At 45.7% G+C, this 13,127-nt stretch overlaps 1 protein-coding gene across 2 annotated transcripts; it reads left to right on the top strand.

The window, feature by feature from the left end:
- The first annotated feature begins 4,375 nt into the window (after positions 1 to 4,375).
- On the top strand, positions 4,376 to 12,827 carry LOC103594771 (zinc finger protein 773-like). 2 transcript variants are annotated; one of them, XM_008578033.1, is made up of 4 exons: positions 4,376 to 4,408; positions 8,350 to 8,476; positions 9,539 to 9,637; positions 11,889 to 12,827. In XM_008578033.1, the coding sequence occupies exons 1-4, from the start codon at positions 4,376 to 4,378 to the stop codon at positions 11,975 to 11,977; spliced, it is 348 nt and encodes a 115-aa protein (XP_008576255.1). In that variant the 3' UTR covers positions 11,978 to 12,827. The 2 variants fall into 2 exon arrangements, with proteins under 2 accessions (XP_008576255.1, XP_008576254.1); XM_008578032.1 differs by lacking the exons at positions 4,376 to 4,408; positions 8,350 to 8,476 and adding exons at positions 8,897 to 9,020; positions 10,314 to 10,600 and having other exon boundaries at positions 10,730 to 11,979.
- Positions 12,828 to 13,127: the final 300 nt, after the last annotated feature.

The raw sequence follows: 13,127 nt of genomic DNA, 5'->3' as shown, positions 1-13,127 counted from the left end.
TGGCTCCTGTTTCTATGCAATTGTTTTTTGTTTCTTTGAGAAGGTCAATGGTTTCTGATGCAGAAGGAGGTGGGGGTAGTCTGCAGGTCAGGCAGGGGGAAAAATGGAGTTACTTAGGTTAAGCAAATCATTCTACAGAAGCAGATAGCATACGTTATGAGGATGTAGGGAGCTTTATTTCAAGAGAAGAGAATTATGTTGTGGTTAGGAATGTTCAGTATTTGCTTTAGAGAAGCCAAGTCCTCATGTTTTAAGGTTATCAGGCCTTTGACCCAAACAAATTGCCTGAGATGTCATCAGGAAACTGCAGGTCAGCAACATCATCTTGTTAGTAAGATGAAAGTGGAGTAAGACACTATAAAGGGGTAAGACCATGAGTGATAATAATTATAACAATAACTGACATTTACTAATCATGTTCATTTCCTGGACTTTGCATTATACGTTTTACAGACACGATGCCTTTTTACCTGCACAACAGCCCTGTGAAGTGGATTTGTCACCCAAATTAATATGAGAAAGCTGAGGCTTCAAAGGGTCCATGACTTGCCCTTAATCATGACTGTTAAGTGTCATAGTTGAAAATGGAGTCCAAAGAGCCACAACTAACTACTTCCTAATATGGCTTCCTACTCAAGGTCATCTGTCTGGCCTACTTCAGGGCCCCTTCTGTGTTGGAGAAATGAGGCCATAAAAAATTCAACTGCCCAGGAAACTGACATGAGGACAAGAACAAGTCTTGCCTTTTCTTTGTCCTAGAAACATGGGCCTTCAGCTTCACTTATTCCATAAACATGTGTTTACTGAATGCTGACCAAGAAATCTGAACAGGAAAAGCCTTGCTGACCTACAGATAGAGTCCAAGCAGGGAACTGTTATAGCCTGAGCCTCAGTTCATCATCCCAACCATCCACATGTCTTGCCACCTCTGCTTCCTAATATGTCCCAGATCATCTCCTTACCAACACCTCCAACTCCACCCCCTGTGGGCTGGTCTACCAGCTTGCATTCCTGAACTACACAACAACCTCAGCCTTGTCTTTTATATGAGTTCTGTCCCTGCCTCAGCTCATGCTCCACATATCATGCAGAAGGTGACTTCAAAACGAATCAGGTTCTATTTGGAAAATTCAGGTGAATCAGAAGGACATTGGTGGCTAGAAGGGGAAGGGCCTCAGTCTTCCTTGTTACCTACCCTCTTAATTATTGCCCCAGAGTTAGTAACGTGTTACCTATCTGTAGTGGCCCCACCAGGAATTTCTCTATTGTTTTGATTCTCAGACTCACTGCTGCTGTCTACTTTCTGGGAATTCTTCCTCAGCAGAGAAGTCAGGTAATGTTTCTAAGTTAACCCACTTTCTGACTTGCACCTCATCTCTCCTTTACAGGGAGAACTAAAATCAGTTCCTGCCAAACCTAGAAGGCCAGTGAGCAGGAGATTTAAAAGCTGTGTTACAGATTTGGTGCTACTCTTCATGAATCATGAAATCTCAGTGACAATCCAAGTCCACTGGCCAGCATCGAGAGCATAGCTATGTGCCTTTTATGTGAGGGTAGAATCTTGTTGCGTGTAGGGAAACTGTTTAATAGAAGATGTAGGTGGATGGTGTCCAACTAAGAATTCCTCAGTGAAAATATAATATGACTTCTGTTCCACATAAAGTCAATGATTTTGTCATCCTCTGCTTTGAAAATGGACTAAGTTTTCTCAACCCTAAGATAGAAGCCAAGCCAAAGAAACACAAAGAAGCAGGACTTCACTGAAGGAGCCCTAAAGATCACTGAAGCATGGATCATTGCATATCACAGTCTTTAAACACACACAAACACACACACACAATAATTGTACTGTCTATCCACATCCTTATTAGTCATATCTCATTAGGGCTATACTCTATGCCACTTACGGTACATACAGCTCTAAATTCTAGTCATTCTCCTGACAGAATTCCAATGAAGGAAGAAGACGAGAATTCATCAGATTCACATGAGTATAAACTGCAAATTAGGCAAAATCATGTTAGAAGACTGAATGCTAGAAGTCAGAAATTCCAGAATTTAGACCTCCTTGGTGGGTTCGTCATTTACAGGAAGTGTTACAGAGATGCTGGGATTTTGACACTGTTCTTTCCTTGATTGGCGCGCTGCTCTCAGAGATGTGTTAACCTTGGGCATATAAATAGAGATGGACAACTACAACATGTTAACTTTTGTGAATATCATTTGTGAATTAAAATCTACCAAATGTTTATGTTAATAAACCTCAAGTGTCCACTGAATACTGTTATGCAATTCTATTAATTCTCCCCAATGTTTCCTGCTCACTTTCATTCACAAATTCTATTTTCTCTCTAGTCCTGGTTCATATTCTTGGTCTAATTTCTGCTTATTTACTAACCTCATATCACTTTTTTAGATTAAATTAAATTTTACTTTATTTATTTTTCACAGCTGGCTGATTCATTTTTATTTTAGAAAAATAAAATGACAGGAAGTTTCCACTGTGTACCCACCCTGCAATTGACAAGGGTAGCTCCAGAAGCACCTTTATTCTCTTCTCTTCCCCAAATGTAAAAGAAAGTATCCTGATATAGTCAAAAGCCAGCATGCCATGTGTTATGATGCCTGTCCCCTCTCGATAGCGAAAGAGATTTGCCCCTGCTGTTTTCCATTTTCTCTTTGTGTTAGCTCTTTTGTGATATTCCAGTCTGACATTTTAATAGGCATTCCACTGATGCCTTTATAGTTTTACCAGCTATATAGATTTTCTGAAATGACATACTGTTTATTATTGCCAGATTCTGAATTTTCTGAACTTTATTATACTGCATGCATGAATAGAATCTGTAACATGTTCGTTAGATTCATCCACAAAGGCTCATTACATAGTGGTGAGCTAACTTTCATAACTGAACCTTAATTTCTTAGGCAATTGATCCAGAATCTCCTCCTCTAAAAGGTGTTCTCAAGGAAGTGAGACATCTCTTCCTATGCTTGGCTTAAGAAGGGGAATTTCTCTATACATTGTTCCACTCCTGTCAGTGGGTCCATGGCCACTGTGGAGGTGACAAAGAACCTGGATCTCTCTATCCTACCATGTTTTCAATTCCAATATCGACTCCCCTCCTCCTTTTCATAATCAGCTAGTACTGAACACTAAGTTCCAGAAAGTCCAGGAAGGAGAGAATACTTCTGTCTTGTTCTCATAAGTAATCCTAAGGATGTAAGGAAGTCATCACTCAGCCCACAAGTGGAAGAGGCCGGAGAAGAATCAGGGAAATGAGACTAACACAAAAGAACTGTAGTCAAGGGTATGGAATGTAGTGGAACAGCACGTAATAAAGGGTTGGCATCTCTTTTATCGACAGCTGCCTGTTGTCAACAACAGTCCACCATCCTACTCACCTTTGAGTATTTGCCTTTGTGTTTACTTGGAAGTGGACGGGCAGTGGGAACACAGAGTAGGAAGGAATGAAGAGGAGAGATCCGGAAATCTGTGGGCGGTAGGGGGGAGGAGGAGTGTTGGCTTATGGGTACGAGGCCTATTTTCTTGCCTTACCACTGATCGTGGGTCCTTTGATAAGAAAAAGTGCACAAATGAGCGTCGGGTGAAAGTGGAAAGTAAATACTTGGGACCCTCGGCTGTCTGGCTACCTACATACAGAATTCAGAGACTTTTATTTTCCTTTTGGCGGCTGGTCGGTATATGAATCCGAACCCTTGACCTTGGTGCAGAGCCTTTACTTATTCTCACACCAGGCATGGCTTCACCACCGCTGACTTTACTATTGGGCGTCCCCTTGCCAAGGGAAATTTGAAAATGTGTTCATGGTTCAGCCCAAGAAAACCGCTTTATTGTGGCCCTTAAGATCCTCTTCAAGACCTTCAAAAGAAGGAAAAGTGGAGTAACAGCCGAGCAGAAAAACTGAAACGCAGGCCCATATACGATAAAGACAGACTCTGGACGAGTCCAACATTAGTTCTCCACCCTGATATCTCCTCCACCTCCGTGTCTACGGTTAAACCCACTCCCTCGAAGTTTGCCTCTGTGAAAACTACATTACCCATAAGGCGTTGCGCCGTGCGGCGTGGACGCTAAGCCAATAAAGAAACGCAATGGGCGTTTCCATGCGTGCAGTGGGCGGGACTTCCGGGGGCGCCCTAGTCATTTTCGAGGCTCATAGCTCAGTCCATCTGATCAAAGGTTCAGGGAAAGTGCTTCTGATCTGAGGTGACCAGAGCAGGAAGGCGCGAGAGGAGGCAGGCGTTGCCTCACCGCACAGAGACTAGTCTGAGGCTCGGCGGCGGCGCTCAGGGTGTCCCGGGTCCCCGCCCCAGTCGTGCTGTCCCGGCGCAGCTCTGCCCACATAGTCCGATGGCGGCGGTCGTGCTGAGGGACCCTGCTCAGGTGAAAGCTGCATCCTCTGGGCCTCACCCGCCCCAACTCTCCTTCGAATCCTAAAGCCGTGTGAGGGGCGCCTGCTCAGGTTCCTGGATCCAGAATGGGGCGCTCATGGGTGGGATCCCATTTCTGACAGCCAGTGTGATGGGATGTGGAAGAGAGTTAACAGGCAGAGGGACCAGCTTGTTTAAAGTCTTGGAGGTGCGACTGAGTTCAAAGTCCTAAACCTGAGGGTTGTCTCGTGTCTGCAGGGGACAGCTTGTAAGGGAACGAGTCACAGGTGGAATGACAGCCCGAGCAGCTGGGCCTTCATTCTGATGGTGGTGGTGGCCACGGAAGGTTGTGAACCGTAGAGTAACTCGATCTATTTCTCAGTTTCCCAAAGGCTCCTCAGGGGACTACAGACTGGGTGGGAGTGATGAGGGTGAAGACAAGGAGACCTACGACTAGGTAAATCCAGTAGGTTCATGGAGAGTTCTGGTGGGACTGGACCGTAGAAGTGGCAATAGAGGAGGGGGGAGTGATCAGAACTCCGATGCACTTTAAAAACTGAGCAGACGGGATTTCTTGCTGCATCATATGTGGCTGTGAACGAAAGTAGGAAATGAAGGACCAACCCAGCTTTTTGTTTGTTTGTATTTTTGTTTGTTTGCTTTTTCGTGAATGTCTGGAAAGATGGAGATGGGGAAGTCTGTGCAGGGAGTAGGTTTCAGGAAGATTAAGAGCTGGATTTTAGACATGTTGATCTTGAGATGACCCAGAGTGGGGGTGTCACATGCAGCTTGTCCTTCACGTCTGGAGTTCTGGTGAAGGATCTAGGCTGGTGATATCCAAGGGATGGTTGTTGGAGATTTGAACCAGGACAAGGTCTGGGGTTCATATTTAGGAGGGATAGATGGGCCTGGAGGGTCAGGCTGCCTCCAGAGGGGTGGAGTCCTGTGGTCCAAAGTAGTTCTGGCTGGTGTCTGAAGGAAAGGAGGGTTATAGAATATAAGGATTCAGGACTGGGATGGAAACTGAGGTATTGGGTGGTATAGATTTGCCACCTCAGGCTGAGCAGGCCCTTGTGTTCACTCCTCAAGGAGAAAAGGAAAGGTCACCCAAGCTGGTGGAGCAGCCCCTTTGGTGTACAAGTTCCCCCAGCTTTTAGGGCAAGAGGGACCAACTACTCCAACGGAAGGGATCTCAGCAGAATTGCTTTCAGGGGAGTGTATAGCAGGCAGTCAGGTTGCCAAAAGGGAATGTTAGGTACTTGGTTTCCTCAGGCCCAGGCTCCCAGTGTAGTAACTTGTGAATTTATAACATGAGTACTTATTTAAGCACTAAAGGATCAAAGTTCCTTCACATACAGAGGGAATTAAAATAGCATTTTAACAAGTTAAATTGATGCAAGCACTTAACTACTTGAAAACAATGTGCTGCTAAGCATTTGATTAAAATCAAATGACTTATGTATCACCTTCTTAGTTTAAAAGTATGTAAAAACCCTACATTTTCAAAACTTGCCAGTTTATTTCCACTGAAAATGTTGACAGAGGCATTGATTATACACACGGTAAGAGTTGATACTTAATACTTGACACATGGGAATGAGTTTGATACAAGCAATGGTCCTATTGGGCGGCTACCATTATTATCCCCATGATACACATGACAACACTAAGGCACAGGGAGGTTGAATACTTGTCTGAAGGCACACGACTGGTAAGAGGCATCAGTGAGGATTGAGGCCTAGATGGTGGACGGTCAGGCACACCTGACTCCAAGGTAGGTGATGAGGCTTGGATGGTCCTTTGCCAACATCATTGCCTGCTTCTGAAGTCCTTGTTTTTCCTTAGGTTCCTATGGCTGCAGAATCACTTTCACACCATGCAGAGGTAAGTGGAGGATGTCTCATCTCCTCATCATCCTCAGCTCCCACCTGTATGGTCTCCAGTATTGTGGTATCCTGGGACTCCTTCCTTGCTATTCTCCCTAGTCTTCCACCAGAGTTCCCTGGAAGGTAGTCACACAAAGTAGGGGTCCTGAGTCCTCACCAGGGATTATATGGAGAGGTTCCCATTTCTGGCAAATGACGGCATGAGATTTAGGTGTTACAGTCACAGCGAACACCAATAGAAAATGCTTAGAGGTGAGGTTGAGCTGGGAATGTTCAAGCAACCTTAGGTCTCCATTATAGCTGGTGGAAACAGCAGGAGAAAGGAGGTAGGCCAGGAAAGGTAGCCTGAGGAGCTGAGCCTTTATTCTGAGGGTGGTGGGAGCCATAGAAGGTTTGGAGCATAAGAGGAAAGTGACCCAGTCTCAAGAAGCTTTACCTGCTGCAGAGTAGAGAACTGTGGGGTTGAGGGTAGAAACAGGGAGACCAGGGAGGAGCTACTATGATAGTCCAGGTGAGTGCTGCTGGGTACTCAACAAGAGTGGTGGCTGTGGAAGTAGTAGATATGGTTGGAGTCCATGTCTGTTTCTTAAGTAGGTCTGAGCAGGCTTTATAGACTGTATGTAGGGTGGGAAAAAGAAGTGGAGGGGTCAGGGGTGACTGATGTTTGGTCTCAGCTGCTAAAGCAGGGAAGTATCACCATGTGGGAGTTGGTGATAAGAGTAAAATTATCCTTGGGAATTGGGAGTTAGGGTTTGGCCGTGTTGAACTGAGATATCCCAGAGACCCTTGAGTGGATTCTTTGGGGGAGCGCCTGGACGCACAAGTCTGGAAGACACCTATGATATGGTTGGTGTATGCACTGGGATGGAGCCTTTGATCAGATTTAGGAAGGGGCTTCTTTGGGTTCTGTTTTCCATGCCGTTCAGTACAGAGGAGGGGAGCATGAGGGCAAGGACTGTGTCTCTTGTTTGGGCAGCTGGATAGGAGTGGTGGGCTTCACAAGGACATGAGGGAGAATAATGTCCATGGGGAAGGGAGTACAGGAATGAGGAGGGTCGGCTGGTGGCAAGGTTTCTCTGGGGAGCAGACATGAGATGGACATGGAGACAGAGCAGGAAGTGAGTTAAGATGACAGTGAATAAGTGATTTAAGCCTGGCGCCACCGCTTATTCATCCAACTCTGGGATTACCAGGATTTTATTGTGACCTGTGCTGGGACCCAGGAAGTTTCACTCAGAGTGGTGAATTAGCTCAAGATAGAATGGGGTCATCTGAGAAAAATCACTATGCCTGCTTTGTGAGACAAATGGGCCTGGGCTTCGAATGATGGTCAGAGGAAGGTTGAAGCTGGGAGGGAATGACTTTGCAACACAGAAACGGAAGAGGGTAAAGTGATCTGAAATCTGTGTGTGGTTCCTGGTGTCACACATGGGAAGATAAGCAAGGATCAGGGCCAAGTTGTGAGGCCTTCATAGCAGGGGCTTGAGAGTTGCCCCTGGCAGTCATGGCCATTAGAGGTCTGGGACAGGATGGAATTCTGATTACATTTGCCAAGCACCCTCTGGATGCCGTGTGCAGATGCATGTGGTGAGGCCAGAGGGCTGTTAATGATGTGGTGTAGAGGGTGGTGGTGGCTGTGAGGGGTCAGTGATAAAAGGAAGGTGTGGTACAGAGAGCATGTACACATTGGGAGGAAGTGTGAATGGATGGTGCAGGGCCCTAGTACTGGGGGCTTAAGGGAGAACAGTGACCCAACGTTGTTTGCACTGGGGGAGCATGATCTGGAGGACCCCAGGTGAACTGTCTGGCAGGAAGAGGATGGGGCTCTACATTCCAGGCCCAGAGCTTAGATGGACCCTTTCTGCCTACCTGACTCTTGCTGCTGAGTACTGAACACAGTGATTGTGGGACCTTGAGGAGAGAGGGTGCATCAGGGGCAGAAGGGCCTGGTATCTCCTGTTATGTGGGGAGAAGGGGAGGAGAGTGAGCAGGGGTGGATGTTTGGGACGATGCAGAGTCTTGGGGAAGGAGGCTTCATGTATAAACTTAAGTCTCCCCATTTCTGCAGGCCCATGTGACCTTTGAGGATGTGGCTATCTACTTTTCTTGGGAGGAGTGGAGGCTGCTTGATGAAGCTCAGAGGTGCCTCTACCACAGTGTGATGCTGGAGAACTTTTCGCTTTTGGCCTCTCTGGGTAAAGTCCTCACAGCCCCCTCCAGCATCCTGAGCTGGGCTCTGCTCTTTCTCCTTGGGGCAAGTCTATCCATCCCAAAACTGGACCATGGGCACTGCTGCTTTCCCCAGTGTCCTGGAGTAGGTATTGGAGGTGATGGGCCTGGGCTATGTGTACTAACCCCTTCTCTCCCTGAAGTTCCCCAAAGCCATGCAGGAAAGGGTTTGGGGGTCTGGAGTCTTACAGTGAGCCTATTGGATCTCACCCTGTTGGCCTGTTGATCTGGTGATGCTGTGCAGATCCATGCAGTTCTGTGCCCCAGATTCTGCCCTCTTCCTCTAGCCGACATACCTTGGGGTCTCCTTGTATGTTTGGGACGATGCAGAGTCTTGGGGAAGGAGGCTTCATGTATAAACTTAAGTCTCCCCATTTCTGCAGGCCCATGTGACCTTTGAGGATGTGGCTATCTACTTCTCTTGGGAGGAGTGGAGGCTGCTTGATGAAGCTCAGAGGTGCCTCTACCACAGTGTGATGCTGGAGAACTTTTCGCTTTTGGCCTCTCTGGGTAAAGTCCTCACAGCCCCCTCCAGCATCCTGAGCTGGGCTCTGCTCTTTCTCCTTGGGGCAAGTCTATCCATCCCAAAACTGGACCATGGGCACTGCTGCTTTCCCCAGTGTCCTGGAGTAGGTATTGGAGGTGATGGGCCTGGGCTATGTGTACTAACCCCTTCTCTCCCTGACGTTCCCCAAAGCCATGCAGGAAAGGGTTTGGGGGTCTGGAGTCTTACAGTGAGCCTAGTGGATCTCACCCTGTTGGCCTGTTGATCTGGTGATGCTGTGCAGATCCATGGCAGTTCTGTGCCCCAGATTCTGCCCTCTTCCTCTAGCCGACATACCTTGGGGTCTCCTTGTGCTAGTGGTTGAGGTACCGACATGATTACTACTTGGCTGCATTGTTCATGCACGACCCTCCTCCATAATCTTTTTGTACTATTTAATTTTAGTTTTCTTTCCTGTGGTCTGTCATGGGATGAGTCACTGTGACCCAGTGCTGGCCACTCACCTGTCCTGTCTTTCCCTTAGGACTTGCATCTTCCAGGACCCATGAAATTACCCAACTGGAAGCATGGGGAGAGTCATTCATGCCCGCCCAGAGAGTCATGACTCCAGCTGTGCCAAGAGGTATTTGGAAGGTAGAGCTGGGGGAGGTATGAGCTCAGGGATGGGTTCAAATCATACCAGGAGTCTTTCCTGTGGTTCCCAATATATTGATGCGAGTGCAAGGGGACATGACCGATTTTCATGTTTTCTTCCCCCACTGCCCACTTATCATTTTTATTCTGATTTCTGACCCAGGGCTATTCTCTGCCTTTCTGTCCTCCATGTACCACCCATTCTTCTGCAGTGTTCTCCAACTGTGGCTTTACCGAATATTTTGTAAGGTTTGCACTATCCTTGTATAGTCCTTGAACACCAGGTATTCAGTTGTAGTTGATTTTTCTTGGCCCGCACACACCTTTCTGCTCTTTGTTCCTATGTCTCCAGCAGCTGATGCCCTTTGGAAAGGCTTTTGCAGCGGACTGTGTTGGGCACCCTGCCTCTCATCCCTGTCCTGCATCCCATCCTTGTGTCGTTTTTCTGGGGAGTCCTCCCCCAATCTTTGAGCCTGCCAGAGTCAACGCTGCTGCACAGTGGGTCCTTTCCCACCTTGACCTCAGCCCCCTCATTCTGCCAGCAATCCCAGGGACTCATCACTGGATGTGTCAGATACATATTTGTGAGGGTGCTGCTCAAAGCCTACATACACTTCCTCACACCAAGGTCTACATACACTTCATCAGCATTTCTCTGTGTTCAGGTTGTTGGCACGGAGTGGAGGCTGAGGAGGCACCTTTTGATCAAGGAGCTTCTGTAGGAGTGCTGCATGCACATGTCTACCAACATCAGAAGCTGTACTGTGGAGAGAAATCTTTAAAAAGAGAAGAGGACAGGGTCCCAGTTTTGAGGAGCTGCAGAGTTCACCTGTCAGAGAAGCCCTTCCAAAGTGGAGAGGGTGGGAAGGACTTCCTGACCAGCTCGTGTCTTCTCCAGTACCAGGTGACTCACAGTGGTGGGGAGCCGCACAGGAGCACTGACAGTGGGGAGGCCTTTCATTCTAGGAAAAGACATTATAAATGCACTGAATGTGGGAAAGCCTTTGGTCAGAAATATTTACTTGTTCAGCACCAGAGACTCAGTGGTGGGGAGCCGCACAGGAGCACTGACAGTGGGGAGGCCTTTCATTCTAGGAAAAGACATTATAAATGCACTGAATGTGGGAAAGCCTTTGGTCAGAAATATTTACTTGTTCAGCACCAGAGACTACACACTGGAGAAAAGCCTTATGAATGCAGTGAATGTGGGAAATTATTTAGCCATAAATCCAACCTTTTTATACACCAAATTGTTCACACTGGAGAAAGGCCTTATGGGTGTAGTGAATGTGGGAAATCCTTTAGCCGCAATGCTGACCTCATTCAACACCGGAGAGTTCACACTGGAGAAAAGCCTTTTACATGCAGTGAATGTGGAAAAGCATTCAGGCATAATTCCACACTTGTTCAGCATCACAGAATCCACACTGGAGTAAAGCCTTATGAGTGCAGTGAATGTGGGAAATTCTTTAGCTTTAACTCCAGCCTAATGAAACATCAGAGAGTTCACACTGGAGAGAGACCTTATAAGTGCAGTGAATGTGGGAAATTCTATAGCCACAAGTCCAGCCTTATTAATCATTGGCGAGTACACACTGGAGAACGGCCTTATGAGTGCAGTGAATGTGGCAAATATTTTAGCCAAAGCTCTAGCCTCATGCAGCACCGAAAAGTTCACACTGGAGAAAAACCTTTTAAGTGCAATGAATGTGGGAGATTCTTTAGTGAGAACTCGAGCCTTGTTAAACATCAGAGGGTTCACACAGGAGCAAGGCCTTATGAGTGCAAAGAATGTGGTAAATTTTTTCGTCACAGCTCCAGTCTTGTTAAACATCGAAGGATTCACACTGGAGAACAGCCTTATGAGTGCAGCAATTGCGGGAAATCCTTTAGCCAACGGTTCAAACTCATTCAACACCAGAGAGTTCACACTGAAAAAAAAGTCTTGAATTCAGCAAGTGTGGGAAAGTGTTTAGACACACCTCAACCTCATTCAATAATGTAGGTTTTACAGAGCTGAGACACTGTAAGAATACATTGAATATGGAAAAGCCTTGAATTAAAGTTCTGCTCTGATTCAGCAACAGAATCTTCACAACCTAGATGGGCCTTATGAATGCAGTGAATGTGGAGAAAGGCTTCAGCCTAACCTTGTTCAGCATGAGAAAGTTCAAACTGGTGAAAGGCCTTAAGAGGGCAGGGTATGTGCTGTTTCTTAGTCAATATAACCTGACAGAGAGAAACTGTGAGAGTAGCCTTTATGAGGAAGCCAGAAATTGAATATTATTCATCCAAAGATGTACACTGGGGGCAGGATGAGAATTCTTGACAGATTGCCCTTCCCAGGAAAATAGCCCTCTGTCTGGGAGCTCTAGGGAGAAGGAGCCCTCTGTTCTTGGCTGCATGAATCTGGAGTGGAGTTTCGATCTTGCTGAGTTTGAAGTGGGTCAGGAGGGAAGGAGTGGTCTTGGTCCAAGTGTGATTGACTCCTGCTGTTCTTACTGAGTGTCTGGTTTTTTGGAATAAATATTTCTTTATTTGCTGTATACCCTTAGTGTAATTTCTAGAGACTTTGAATTGTGCTTTTATAATTTTCAGCAGTTTGGCTGGGGAGCAGTTTCGCAAAGCTCCTCACACTCTCATGCTGGAAGTTGGTTTGAATGTTTAAATTTTTAAGAATCTGCCAAATTGTGTTTTAAATGGTTATGCATTTCATATTTCCTCCTGGAGTATTAGATTTCCAGTTTATTCACATCCTTACTGACAATTTGTATGTATGTAAATCATGGGCCATTCATTTTTTGTAGGTGTGTAGTAGTATTTCATTATGATTTTAATTTGCTTTCCCCTTATGATTCAGTATTGGGCATTTTTTCATGTGATTACTTGTTACCCATATAGCTTCTTTAATGAAATGTCTGTTCATATTATTGTTCTGCAATTTCTTAATATTTCTGGAGATGAGTTTCTTATTTGATATAAGCTTTGCCAATATTTTCTCACAGTCTGTGGCTTTTGTTTTCATTTCTTAACAGTATCTTTTCTAGAACATACTTTCTTAATTTTCATGAAGTCCAGTTTATTCATTTGCTCTTTTAGTGATTGCGCATTTGGCGTTGCATTTTCTTTTGCTGTACCATGTCTTTGGCTTTAAATAAAAGCCTTATGTGCATATGGTATTGGAGTCTCATGAGTCTTTTAAATATCCAATCTTGTGAAATCTTTGTAGACTTAAATACAGATATGGAATTCAATGTATATAGAAATGTTTGTATGTGTACATATCTCCTATCTCTTCCAAGAAAGGCTAGCAATTATTGGCATTCTAGCAGCTTTGAGCATATGGATTTAATGCCCAGTTATTGGTTTATAAATATAAACCCTTAGAGAAGAAGCTGTTTCCAGGTTGGGCAGGAAAGGTACATGAGCCCAGGAAATACTCTTGGCATTCTAGCAGCTTTGAGCATATGGATTTAATG

The sequence above is a fragment of the Galeopterus variegatus genome, unplaced genomic scaffold (assembly GCF_000696425.1).
Source record: "Galeopterus variegatus unplaced genomic scaffold, G_variegatus-3.0.2 Scaffold1620, whole genome shotgun sequence".
Taxonomy (NCBI): domain Eukaryota; kingdom Metazoa; phylum Chordata; class Mammalia; order Dermoptera; family Cynocephalidae; genus Galeopterus; species Galeopterus variegatus.
This window is presented reverse-complemented; position numbering and strand designations above follow the sequence as displayed.